We start from the raw sequence: 13359 nt of genomic DNA on the forward strand, positions 1-13359 counted from the left end.
ATGGAGAGGTGGAGTGGGGTATTTTTCTAGAAAGGGGAGCCCTGGCTCATCTCCCAGATTGAAGAGGCGGGCGCTGGCGGGGGTGGGATGCGGTGAGAGAGGGGGCCGGCATAGGGACAGACCCCGGCAGGGAAATCTTCGAGAAAGGACTCCGCTCTCCACCCCGACCGTCCCTTCTGGAAAATGCAGCCCCACGCGCGAACTGCGCTCCCGCAAGAGAGGGACGGCGGGAAGGGACGGTAGTCCGGGAAGACGGCGGGGGGAGAGCGCGGTGGCAGGGAGTACCTTCTCCCAGCAGCAGCCCCAGACGTACAAAGTGCTGCTCACAGCGCCTCTCCTGCGCCTTCCGCCCCCAGACTGACGAGCCAGTGGCGCCGAGCCAGAGCGGAGGCCGCCCCCCCGCCCAGGCCCGCGGCGCAGAGCGCGGTTTCGCTCCGACTGAGTTCAGGGGGCGGCGTCCCGGGGATAGAAAGGCGGCCAAGAGGGAGGAGAAACGGGGTAAGGGGGGGTGGGCGGAGACATTTTTAAAGACTATAAAAAGGCGGCCCGGGCTGCCCCGTTCTTGCACTCGCTGGAAAGCGGCTCAGAGCCTGGGGCCTTTGCATAGCCAGGGCGCGCAGTAGGGCCGAGAGGACAGAGCCCTGCGCAGAGCGAGGTGCACCGCGACCGAGGCGGAGACCGAAGCGGGGAGCTCCAGGCGCCGATCCTCGTGTGGCCCAAGGCCCCTCTCCCGGAGGCGTCCCAGGGCGCTCCGTGTCTCCGCATCAGCCACCCCACCAGAGCCTGCTGCGCGGTGCCTCCAGCTCTTCGCTAGAAGAAAAACTTCCCGCGCGCCGGCAGAACTGCAGCGCCTCCTCTCTAGTGACTCCGGGAGCCCCATCTGCGGCTGGCTCTGCGCGCACTTTCCAAGAATCATAGTAATTGTTAATTTTAACAATCCCGAGGCAGGCCAGCGAGGCTCTGCGCTCCAGACCCGAACAATAGCCCCTTCGCTCAGTGCGCGGCGGCGCGCGGTGCCTCCCGGGACTCGGGTGCCGCGAGCGGTCCCCGCGGAGTTCGGAAGGCGCACGGCAGGAGGCGACATGGGGAACACGGCGCGACGGTCTCGCGGCTCGCAGCCTGCGCCCGTGCTGCTGCGGCTGCTGCTCGCCGCGGCCTCAGCGCTGCTGGTCGTGCCGGGCGTGCGCGGGCGCCCCACCGAGGAAGACGAGGAGCTGGTGCTGCTGGCACCGGAGAGCGACCCAGGACACAGGACCACGCACCTCCGCCTGGACGCCTTCGGCCGGCAGCTGCTGCTGGAGCTGCAGCCGGACCGCGGCTTCCTGGCCCCCGGCTTCACGCTCCAGACGGTGGGGCGCAGACCCGGGCCCGACGCGTCGCGTTCTGATCCCGTTGGCGACCTGGCGCACTGCTTCTACTCTGGCACGGTGAACGGCGACCCCAGCTCCGCCGCTGCACTCAGCCTCTGCGAGGGCGTGCGCGGCGCCTTCTACCTGCAGGGCGAGGAGTACTTCATCCAGCCCGCGCCCGCCGCCGCAGCCGAGGAGGAGCCTCCGACGCGGCCCCAGTTCCATCTCTTGCGGCGGAGGCGGCGGGGTGGCGGCGGCGCCAGGTGCGGGGTCCTGGACGACGAGACGCAGCTCGCGGGGGGAGCGGGGTCGGAGGACGAGCACGCCACGGCGCAGGGGCCGCCGCGGGACCGAGCGACACAACGCATGGGACAGCCAACAGGTATCATTCCCAGAAGAGTGGTTCCCACTTGTCTCTCCATTCATCTCCCTCTCCCTACCTTCTCTGTGCTGCGCGACTTGAGGGTAGAGTCCTGTTCGCAGACGCGAGCCTCTGTCTGCGGACAGGACGGAGACGTGGTGTGGAGGGAATGCGGCTTAAGATTTGGGTTGGTGAACTAACCAAAGCCTGCTGGAGCAGTTAATTCCATTTGCCCTAATAATGAATGATCAAGAGAGGATAGACGTTATCAATGGTGTTTCTGCTAAGGAGAAGCGTTCCGATCCGGAAGGGAGAGCTGGTAACCCAATGCCTCCCACTTTAGTTGAATGTGAGCTTGTGCGACTTATTTCCACCTTGTTAATTTCTTTTTAACAATTATGCATGTGTCCTTTGGTCGAGTTGCAGCTTCGCGCTTAGTTTTGTAACCGCTGCCTGTTCGCGCACCCTGAGCCCAGAGGAGGGCAGAGATGGAGGGCGGAGGAGGGATAGTGACCTCAGAATGTGCAGCCCGCGAGCCTGGACAGCTGCGCTACGATTCCTGTTCTGCTGGCCTCTGTTCCCTTCCCCCCTTTAAGAGTCTGACCCCCGACCGGCTGGCAGTGGCGGGGCCCCTCTTCAGAACCTGCTTGGGAGGTCTCTGCCCAGCTCGCCCCGCCTCTCCGCGCCTCCCACCAGCCTCCCACTTTGCGCTCCCCCTCGCGGCCATAATTCTGCTCGGAAGCACTGTTGAAAGTTAGTCACCGGTGATCCTTCCTGCTCCGCCTTTCCCTGTTTCTCTCTGTTGTGTGCAGTGCTTCCTGTCTAGTTCTTTTCATTCTGTCACTCACTGGGGTGCCTTGTTTCTTTTTTGAACTTTCTCACGTGGCTTGTAAAATTTTCCTCTTCTCCCCTGTACGTCCGCTCCTTGAAGCGGTTACGTGCTCAGAGCCCAGCGTAGAACTTCCCTGGGGGCTGGGTCTCAGTCAGGAGTCAGAGGGCTCTTTTCGAAACAATCAGCCGTGGCCCCGTGGTCCGAAGCAGGAACTTATTTCCCTGGGGCGGTGGGAGTGGGGCAGTCGGCTTCTTGGCAGACTGGGTGGTCCTTGTGCCCGGATTTGGCAAGAGCAGAGCACCGCAGGGACCCGTGGAACGAGCGAGCAGAGCAGTGCAGGCTGAGATTTCTTCAGGCCCTGCCCCTCGGCAGAGGCCACAGCCCTGCCCTGGGCCTTCCACGTGGAGCCCGATGATCTCATTCAGGATTTGATTCCTGGCCTGTGAAAGAGTGACTCAGGGCTCTGCCTGCCCCCCTTGCTCCAAGATTTTACTACAGCTGGGGAGAATGGTTGCGCACACTGCCTTTTTCAGATTGTGTGATCTCAGAGAGGACAAAAGAAATCCTGTTTAAAAAAAAAAAAAAAAAAAAAAAAAGCCTGACACCCCTCAGAGGAGCACATGGCCTTTTTTTTATTTACAGTAAAGGAGAAAACTTTAAAAATAACATTTTCAGTGAAAAGAAATGCAAATATTTTTGTTATTGTTGCTCCGGGTGTATTTTTGTATTGTTTTCTTTGACTGGTTAGGCTTTCTTTATATACTCTGGGAAGGTAACTATCCTTGGCTAGACTGCCCCTGAACAAACTATCTTCCTTGTGTCTTTACAGGAACTAGAAGCCTAAGAAAGAAGCGATTTGTGTCCAGCCCCCGCTATGTGGAAACTATGCTTGTGGCCGACCAGTCCATGGCAGAGTTCCACGGCAGTGGGCTAAAGCACTACCTTCTCACCTTGTTCTCGGTGGCGGCCCGGTTATACAAACACCCCAGCATTCGGAATTCAGTTAGCCTGGTGGTAGTGAAGATCCTGGTCATCTATGAGGAACAGAAGGGGCCAGAAGTGACTTCCAACGCTGCCCTCACTCTGCGGAACTTCTGCAACTGGCAAAAGCAGCACAACCCGCCCAGTGACCGGGATGCAGAGCACTATGACACTGCGATTCTTTTCACCAGACAGGTGAGAGGAAGACATTGCCAACGATGAGAGTATTCTCTTGGGAATCAGTTTTGTAATAAGCAAATGTATGTAAGGCATTTTACCAGTATTTTGGCACTTATATTTTTTAATTGGCTAGCATGATTAATCTTCCTTATTTCTTTTAATATTTTAATATCTCAAGTTTCACAGTCTTTTTTGAATGGCCTTGGGGAAAATCTTAAAGTCACACAAAGTACTCCTAAAAGAACTACTCAACAACAATGAATGTAGATGCCCTAAAGCACATGTGAAGTTACACCCTGCCAAAAAGTGAGATCACAAGGTTCGTGCTCTGTCTCTGTTAATACGGACATACCTTTGCTCCTTGTAGGACCTGTGTGGCGCCCAGACATGTGATACTCTTGGGATGGCAGATGTTGGAACTGTATGTGATCCCAGCAGAAGCTGCTCGGTCATAGAGGATGACGGCTTACAAGCTGCCTTCACCACAGCCCACGAATTAGGTAAGTCTGTTTTAGAGTGAGAGTTAACCCAATTCATGAATTCAAATTGATAAACTATGTATTAATTTAAGAGGCAGAGTCTTCAGGTTATATTGCTATTTTAAGGTGCCAGAGCTCCCTAGAAACTGCAGAAAATATTTTTCCACTCTTCTCAACATGGTCATTTTTATTAGAATTCAAAGTAAGGTAGTAGGAGCTATGGACGTATTTGGAAATTTACGTTTGTTTACACCCTGTGAAAAGTAGACATTGTCTCTAAAATAGATTATCTCTAAAACACATTTCTTCCTCTAGAAATATCACTTTGAGACAAATGAATCCCTGTTGGGGAAAAAAAGTGCTGCAAATGACCTGTATTCTAATGTGGGTTTCGGATGTCTTCTTAGGCCATGTGTTTAACATGCCACATGATGATGCAAAGCAATGTGCCAGCGTTAATGGTGTCAACCGGGATTCCCACATGATGGCGTCAATGCTTTCCAATTTGGACCGCAGCCAACCCTGGTCTCCTTGCAGTGCTTACATGATTACATCATTTCTGGATAATGATCATGGTAAGATGCTCCAGCTACTCTTTCTAGATGTTACCCAACCATCCACATGTAGGGTACTAATGAAACCAGCTCTTTCTTTCTTTTCTGTTCTTTTTATTTTCCCTCCTTCAAAATGACTTTCATTGTCAACCGCATGCATTTTTAGATCTTAATTTCCAGTAAAAGATAGTGCTTCTGGTCAGGTAGCTCCCAGAGTACATTAACTTGAGTTTTTAGCAGAACAATGATTTCCTGTCATTGTTAATACAGAAATATCCCATTAAGAATAATATCTTAATGATAGTTTAAATATCTCTGGCATTTTCCCCCCAAACTCTTCAGCTTTCAAATTGCTTTGCTATATATTATCACTTTTGGTAAGTATTTTCTGAAACTGATCTACCCCCTGCATGCTTTAATTTGCTATTTCTTAATATTCATTGGCATTTTTCCTTGCAGGCGAATGTTTGATGGACAAGCCCCAGAGCCCCATACAGCTCCCCTCTGATCTCCCCGGGACCTTGTACGATGCCAACCGGCAGTGCCAGTTTACATTTGGGGATGAGTCCAAACACTGCCCGGACGCGGCCAGCACATGCACGACCCTCTGGTGCACAGGCACCTCTGGCGGATTGCTGGTGTGCCAGACCAAACACTTCCCCTGGGCCGACGGCACCAGCTGTGGAGAAGGGAAATGGTGTGTCAACGGCAAGTGTGTGAACAAGACTGACAAGAAGCATTTTGATGTGAGTTTTCCACTGCAACACACGCTCCTTTAAGATTCAGAATTGAAAGAGACCAAGTGATGCTAAAACGTTAGATACCACGTTAGCATCCCGACCTGTGGGCTCCCGCAGGGATACAGGATAGAGTCGTATTATTGATTCTTTGTCCCATGTCTTTCTCTTCTATTTCCTGAAAAGGTCTCTGTAGAGGTTTCTAACGCTGATCATTTGTGTCTCCATTTAGACTCCTGTTCACGGAAGCTGGGGTCCGTGGGGGCCCTGGGGAGACTGTTCAAGAACGTGTGGCGGAGGAGTTCAGTATACGATGAGGGAGTGCGACAACCCAGTCCCAAAGAACGGAGGGAAGTACTGCGAGGGCAAGCGCGTGCGCTACAGGTCCTGCAATATTGAGGACTGTCCAGAGAATAATGGTGAGTAGAGAGAAGGTGAAAAGGATGCGCTGCAAACGGGTGGTTGAAGGCCGGAAACGGATAACATCATCGTCTCCTTCTCTTTCCAGGAAAAACCTTTAGAGAGGAACAGTGTGAGGCACACAATGAATTCTCCAAAGCTTCCTTTGGGAGCGGGCCCGCAGTGGAGTGGACACCCAAGTACGCAGGAGTCTCACCCAAGGACAGGTGCAAGCTCATCTGTCAAGCCAAAGGCATTGGCTACTTCTTCGTTTTGCAGCCCAAGGTAGTGACTTTTCTTCAGACTTTTTGCCTAAGAAACAAGGCCTTAGTTTGCTCCCTTTTCATGCCAGCTCTGTTGTACTTCCTTTAATTTTTATATATATATATATATATATATATATATATATATAAAGCTGAGATTTTAATTTATTTATTTATTATTTATGGCTGCGTTGGGTCTTCGTTGCTGCACGCGGGCTTTCTCTAGTTGCAGCGAGCAGGGGCTACTCTTCGTTGTGGTGCGCGGGTTTCTCATTGCAGTGGCTTCTCTTGTTGCGAAGCATGGACTCTAGGCACGAGAGCTTCAGTAGTTGTGGCTCGCAGGCTGTAGAGTGCAGGCTCAGTAGTTGTGGCGCACAAGTTTAGTTGCTCCACGGCATGTGGGATCTTCGTGGACCAGGGCTCGAACCCATGTCCCCTCCATTGGCAGGCGGATTCTTAACCACTGTGCCACCAGGGAAACCCTAATTTATATATTAACGTGTTCAATTTCAAGTTAGAACTGCTTTGCTTCTAGATACATTGGCAACTGCTTGCTTTGAGTTTGGTGCTGTTTTGGGCTATGAATGAAGCTTGAATCCAGTGCTTATGATTCTTGCAATGGTTTATTATTACTCCTATATGCGAAGAAAAGCCCTTTACACATGGTTAGGTAAATTATGTGTTAACATGGAAACCATCCAGTGGTTTTGGAAAATAGTTTAGGTGTGGCCCGAAGTACTTGTTACTGGGTGACTAGCAGTAGTATGTGCAAATGGACTTATTAAAATGAAAGTCTGAGCATTGAGAACTCTTGTGTTTGAGAACATATACTGAACTAATGGAAGCATTGTTTTGCTGAGGAGATAAATCTGGCTCTGAGGTAGAAAATAGAATTGAATTTGGTTGAAATTATCATGTGTCATTATCACTGTAGGCTATGAAAACAGTCTCCAGTTGCAGATTCAACATTCAAGTGATTTATTCAGCACCTGTTATTGCCAGCTAGTATTCTAGATACTGGGGATACAGCAGTAAACAAATTGACAAAAAGCTCTGCTTTTGTTGACCTTAGCTAAAAGTGAGATAGGATACAAATAATCAAAAAATTTATAATATTTTCAGATGGAAAAAAAAGCCAAAGAGAAGGATAGTGTGTGCCATGTTATAAAGTACTATTTTAATTTTGCTAGTCAGGAAAGCAAAGATGTAATGTTAACGAAGAAAACTTTCAGAACTATCCTAGCATCATCTCTTGCCCTTGTTAATGTGTAACACCAGGTACGTGCCCTTCCTTTTTCAGGTGGTAGATGGCACTCCTTGTAGCCCAGATTCCACCTCTGTCTGCGTGCAAGGACAGTGTGTAAAAGCTGGTTGTGATCGCATCATAGACTCCAAAAAGAAGTTCGATAAATGTGGCATTTGTGGAGGAAATGGATCTACATGCAAGAAAATATCAGGATCAGTTACTAGTGCAAAGTAAGTGTTAAAATGCCATAATCCTGAAGGTCTTATCATTTCAATGTAACTTTTTACAGGTCTGGTAAAAATTACATTCTTAAATGATTACCTGGTGTTTTAAGCTAAGTATTGATTATATGATTAGCTGGTGAATGAGAGATTTTTATATCTGTTTTCCTTGTCTGCAGACCTGGCTACCACGATATCGTCACAATTCCAACCGGAGCCACAAACATTGAAGTGAAACAACGGAATCAGAGGGGATCCAGAAATAATGGAAGCTACCTTGCCATCAAAGCTGCCGATGGCACATATATCCTGAATGGCGACTTCACCTTGTCCACTTTAGAGCAAGACATCACGTACAAAGGTAGTGTCTTGAGATACAGTGGCTCCTCTGCAGCGTTGGAAAGAATTAGAAGCTTTAGCCCTCTCAAGGAGCCCTTAACCATCCAAGTCCTGACAGTGGGCAATGCCCTTCGACCGAAAATTAAATACACCTATTTCGTGAAGAAGAAGAAGGAATCTTTCAACGCCATCCCTACTTTCTCCGAATGGGTCATTGAAGAGTGGGGCGAATGTTCCAAGTCATGTGGACAGGGTGTGCAGAGAAGGCTGGTGGAGTGCCGAGACCTCAACGGGCAGCCCGCTTCAGAGTGTGCAAAGGAAGTGAAGCCAGCCAGCACCAGACCTTGTGCGGACCTGCCTTGTCCCCTCTGGCAGCTGGGGGATTGGTCGCCATGTTCCAAGACTTGCGGGAAGGGTTACAAAAAGAGAACCTTGCAGTGTCTGTCCCATGATGGAGGTGTGTTATCTCATGAGAGCTGCGATCCTTTAAAGAAACCTAAACATTACATAGACTTTTGCACAATGGCAGAATGCAGTTAAGCAGGGGCGGTGTTGAGGGAAAAGGGCAGTGGGGAAGGGCTGATGCACTGAAATCAAGAAGGCTGGAGGAATCCAGTGCACCTTGCCGGTGATCAATGAGGTGTGCCGATGAGTTGGGAGGTACAGGTAGGTAGAAAAGAACTTAGATCATCAGAATTTCCTGCCAGTTACAAAATTGATAGGGTAGTTTATGAGGATCATTAATAGCTGACCAATAATATAGCATGAGAAAGCCCCAGGGCGTTATTATTTCTTTTGTTAAGTCTGTGACAAGTTTTTACAAAAATAGAAACATTTGTCAAAGCAAGTGTGAGAAATACTACAATCCCTGTTTCCTGGTACTGATGAAATGCTTTGTATCATGGAGGTTGGGAAATGAAAAGCAGGAGGAAGATGAGGTTTTTGGTTTAAGATGTGGCTTACTTTACCTCACTACCTATGGAGGGAGAAAGGAATACACATAGGATCTTTGACCATCACTGTTCCTAACTGCTGTGGTTTCAGAGAATGTTTATGCCATCTCTTCTGCTGAGAGTTAAGAATTCAGTCCAGCATGAGAAATGCTTAGCAACATCCAGTGACTCAAATGACTCCATCTTTCCTTTCTTGTGCCGTTATTGTGTCTTTATTTGTGAATTCATTTTGACGAAGAAACAATTCCATGTATTTGTAAAAACAGCATTAAGTCTACAAGGGGAAGAAAAGCAGTGATGTATCAGATGCTGGTAAAAGCTAGGGGAGGCCCGTTGATCTGGGTACCTCCTACATTTTTTCCTCCTGAGGTAAGCCTACTTAAGGAATGTGGATGTGGAAAAAAAACCAAAAAACAGTTTGTGTCTGAAGAAAGTCAGTAAGATCACACAAAAAGAATGTAATGCCAGAACAAGAATGGGGTGTGTACAACAGGGTCCCCAGTGTTTGGGGACATTGAGATCACACATCTCACGGTGGGGAGGCTACTGAGGGGTAGCGGGTCCATCCCCAGCAGCTGGTCCAACAGTCATATCCTGGTGAATGTCTGTTCAGCTCTTCTACTATGAAAGAAAATGACTTTTTTCCATATGTATATAGTAAAATATGTTACTATAAATTCTATGTACTTTATAAGTATTGGTCTGTGTGTTCCTTCTAAGAAGGACTATAGTTTGTAATAAATGCCTATAATAACATATTTATTTTTATACATTTCTTTCTAATGATAAAGCTTTTAAGTTATATCGCTTTTGTAAAAGGTCATATAAAAATAGAGTATTTATACAATATATGTTACTAGGAAATAATAAAAGGACACTTTTTGAACATGTGTCTATTTTTTTTAATGGGAATTAATTCCTGGGTAGGAAATCTGAAACTCAGATGTTGAACTTTTGTTTGTTTTGTTTAAAAAATGTCTGGTTTATTACTTTTTTAACACTGATAAAAATGTTTCATTGCATACATTTTTTTAAAAAACATCTTTATTGAAGTATAATTGCTTTACAATAATGTGTTAATTGCTGCTTTATAACAAAGTGAATCAGCTATACATATACATATATCCCCATATCTCCTCCCTCTTGCGTCTCCCTCCCACCCTCCCTATCCCACCCCTCTAAGTGGTCACAAAGCACTGAGCTGATCTCCCTGTGCTATGCGGCTGCTTCCCACTAGCTATTTTACATTTGGTAGTGTGTATATGGCCATGCCACTCTCTCATTTTGTCCCAGCTTACCCTACCCCCTCCTCATATCCTCAAGTCCATTCTCTAGTAGGTCTGTGTCTTTATTCCCGTCTAGGCCCTAGGTTCTTCATAACCATTTTTTTTTTTTTTTAGATTCCATATATATGTGTTAGCATAGGGTATTTGTTTTTCTCTTTCTGACTTACTTCACTCTGTATGACAGACTCTAGGTCCATTCACCTCACTACAAATAACTCAGTTTTGTTTCTTTTTATGACTGAGTAATATTCCATTGTATATATGAGCCACATCTTTATCCATTCATCTGTCGATGGAACAGATATTGAATTTGAAGAGAGAATATTTTCTTCAATTCTTTGGAAGTACGATTTCATTCTAATGAAATTATTTTATGTATCCTTGGGGTATGTGATTGCTACAAAGAAAGAAATCTATTATATCTTTGGTGATAGATAGGTTTGTTACTAATGTAATAATATACACCAGTGGTTGGCCAAATTTTTCTGTAAAGAGCCAAATAGTAAATAGGTTTTGTGGGTCATACTATCTCTGTCACAACTACTGAACAGTGCTGTTGTAGCATGAAAACAGCAATAGACAATACAGAGATGAATGGGCATGGTGGTGTTCTAATAAAACTTTATTTATGAAACAGTGGGCCAAATTTGTTCTGTGGTCATAGTTTGCCAACCTCTGATGTATAACATATAAAATGGAAAAAGATGGGATTCTGGATACATTTTGAATTCATGTCTCTTCTTCAATTATATCACGTAAGTAAAGTTTTTTGAAAGTATTTAAGCTAATAAGTAGAAAACAATGCCTCATAAATTACATTTGGGATAGACATGCTTGGTGAGCCAAGCCCTCCAAATATTTCATGTGCTCTTCAGGAATACATGGGGTGTTTTGGAGAAACCTTGGAGCACCCAGGCCACCCTCTCAGTAGCCTTTTGTAAGTCACTCTATTTTAAATAGTAATGGTACATCAGTGACTTTAGAAGTTCAGACCGCTTCCAAAGTAACTACATTTCTCTCAGGAAATAGCTTATTTGCTAGAAGACTCGGATTATGTGGTTAACCACAGACATTTCCAACTTTATATTTTCATCCTTGTTTTCACCCTCCTTTCTCAAGTAGTTCTATATAATATGCTAATTTCAGATTCCAACGATAATTCTAATTTGCCCTCAGAATTACTCAGTGTTCTTCCCCTGAGCAGTTGAATTTAAGATATTCAGGAGCCAGGTGCATGGAGCAGAAAGTGGGGCAGAAGAGAGGAAAGGCATGTTAGTCTATGGTTAAGTTTTTTCCTACCTATTGGCCACCAGACTGAAAGATGAAAGTCAAATCTCACACCATGGGCAATGGCCCCATATAACTCAGTTAAACATAGAATTTGGTCATGCAATTCAGTGCCCTAACATGCTCTTTGCACCAATAACCTCTCCCACAATTATTTGTTTGGCCACATTATTAAGGTACAAATCCCCATAGTAAGTGACATGGAGGACACACACACACACACACACACGCACACACAAAAGGCCCTTCTCCTCAATTACTCTATAAGTTATTTGATAAAATGAGATAAATGTACCTAGAATGATAACTCATAATAAAAAGAAGTCATTTTCAGATCTTGCCTAATTCTCTGATGAGTTTTTTCCTTTTCAAAGGCTTACATTGATTTGATGTAGTAAGCAAGGAGAATGAAATTCTCCTTGGACACAAAGTGATAAAAATAGCAGAAAGATTTTCCACTACTCTCTTTATTCTGAGCTCAAGGTAATGCCAAACAACTTTCTAAGTTGCCACATTATTTTCTTCAGCCATCTGCTGGGGAGATTTCCCTTTTATCAATCAATGGATCTGTTTAAAATACTCTATTTTGGCAGCAAAGAGAGTTTAGCTTAAAATACACATCCGGTTCTGTGAGCTTGACATGCTTAAAAGAGGAAAGATTTTGTGCTCACTTCTGTTGCAGGTACAAATGATGAGCTGGCGTGATATTGAGGACTCATTCAAACATCTAATTTTCAGAACATTCTGCAGGCACTTTCTTTCTCTAGTATTTCAATAACCACCATGCAAGCACAATTTTTGCATCAGAGCTTTCACACAAAAATCAGCAAAAATCGTTTCCAACTTTCGCTTTTGTTTAATTTGTCTTCCAGAAGAGGGTTCTGTAGATCTTAAGGTAACTTAGGAACAACAGATAACAGCTACAATTTGCTAATCTCGTTGGTTTTCCAAAAAAAAAGAAAAACAAAAACGTTAATATAAAGGTTGGATGTGCTAGACCTACCAAAGAAATGGACCAAAGCTACTCCAGTATAGAAGTGTCGTGTGTTATGTCATACGCATACTTCTGTGACATGAATGAGTTCATAGGACACTGGCAGAATGGAAACAGTACAATGTAGAAGATGCTTTGGTTCATCAACAAGTTTTCCCAGCCAATAAATGTTTAGTGCCTTCTCTTAAGAGCAGCGGAACAGAAAATATGCTAAGTCATGAACATGGCGTGGCACAGAGGCATACAGAACTACGCAGAATCTCCACTCATGCCAGTTGTCTCCATTTGGTCTGCCTCTTGGAAGTTCCTAATGTGGTCTGTGTTCAGTTTGCTCTCGTATTCATAATTCAAAAGCCTGAACTTTTCCTTACAGCCCCTTCTATTAATCACATTGCCCTTGTTTTAGGGTAAGTTTGTATAATTACAAACAGCCATTTGTAATTTAGCATATTCTGTTAGCTATCTTAATTTCTTTTCCTTTAGGGTTACTATTGTTCTATGTTCTACATCTCTTAAAAGGAGTTATAAACCATGTACTTGCTGGGGTCAGAAGGAGATTGAGGGCAATTTTATGTAGAATAATACAGGAAGGCTTTTTCAATGAGATCTTTGGGAGAAAAACAGAGGGACACAATGGGACAGCTCTCCAAGGGATGAGATTACAATAGACATGGGTCTGCACAGGTGGGAGTAAGCTCAACTTCTTGGAGGGGACAGCAAGAGGTCAGTGTGGCTGGAGCACTAAGGAGAGGGGGAAAGGGAAGAGGCCAGTGAAGGGCAGAGAGCTTGCTCAGCAAAAGTAGGAAGTATATTTGGGTTTTGTTCTGAGTGAGACGAGGAGCCAGTGGAAGGAACAGAGCAAAGGAGAAACATGGTCTGACTTAACATTTTAAACTGG

At 45.9% G+C, this 13359-nt stretch overlaps 1 protein-coding gene across 1 annotated transcript; it reads left to right on the plus strand.

The window, feature by feature from the left end:
- Window positions 1-629: 629 nt before the first annotated feature.
- On the plus strand, window positions 630-9874 carry ADAMTS1 (ADAM metallopeptidase with thrombospondin type 1 motif 1). The gene is made up of 9 exons (XM_060010434.1): window positions 630-1731; window positions 3372-3718; window positions 4071-4203; window positions 4590-4757; window positions 5196-5482; window positions 5706-5892; window positions 5982-6157; window positions 7436-7611; window positions 7782-9874. The coding sequence occupies exons 1-9, from the start codon at window positions 1083-1085 to the stop codon at window positions 8479-8481; spliced, it is 2823 nt and encodes a 940-aa protein (XP_059866417.1). The 5' UTR covers window positions 630-1082; the 3' UTR covers window positions 8482-9874.
- Window positions 9875-13359: the final 3485 nt, after the last annotated feature.

The sequence above is a fragment of the Delphinus delphis genome, chromosome 4, assembly GCF_949987515.2.
Source record: "Delphinus delphis chromosome 4, mDelDel1.2, whole genome shotgun sequence".
NCBI classification, from domain to species: Eukaryota; Metazoa; Chordata; class Mammalia; order Artiodactyla; family Delphinidae; genus Delphinus; species Delphinus delphis.

Coding starts and splice junctions, on each gene's coding strand:
- ADAMTS1 (XM_060010434.1), top strand. CDS start 1,083: ATGGGGAACACGGCGCGACGGTCTCGCGGCTCGCAGCCTGCGCCCGTG. Junction 5,483..5,705: donor CTGACAAGAAGCATTTTGAT/GTGAGTTTTCCA, acceptor GTCTCCATTTAG/ACTCCTGTTCACGGAAGCTG. Junction 7,612..7,781: donor GGATCAGTTACTAGTGCAAA/GTAAGTGTTAAA, acceptor CCTTGTCTGCAG/ACCTGGCTACCACGATATCG.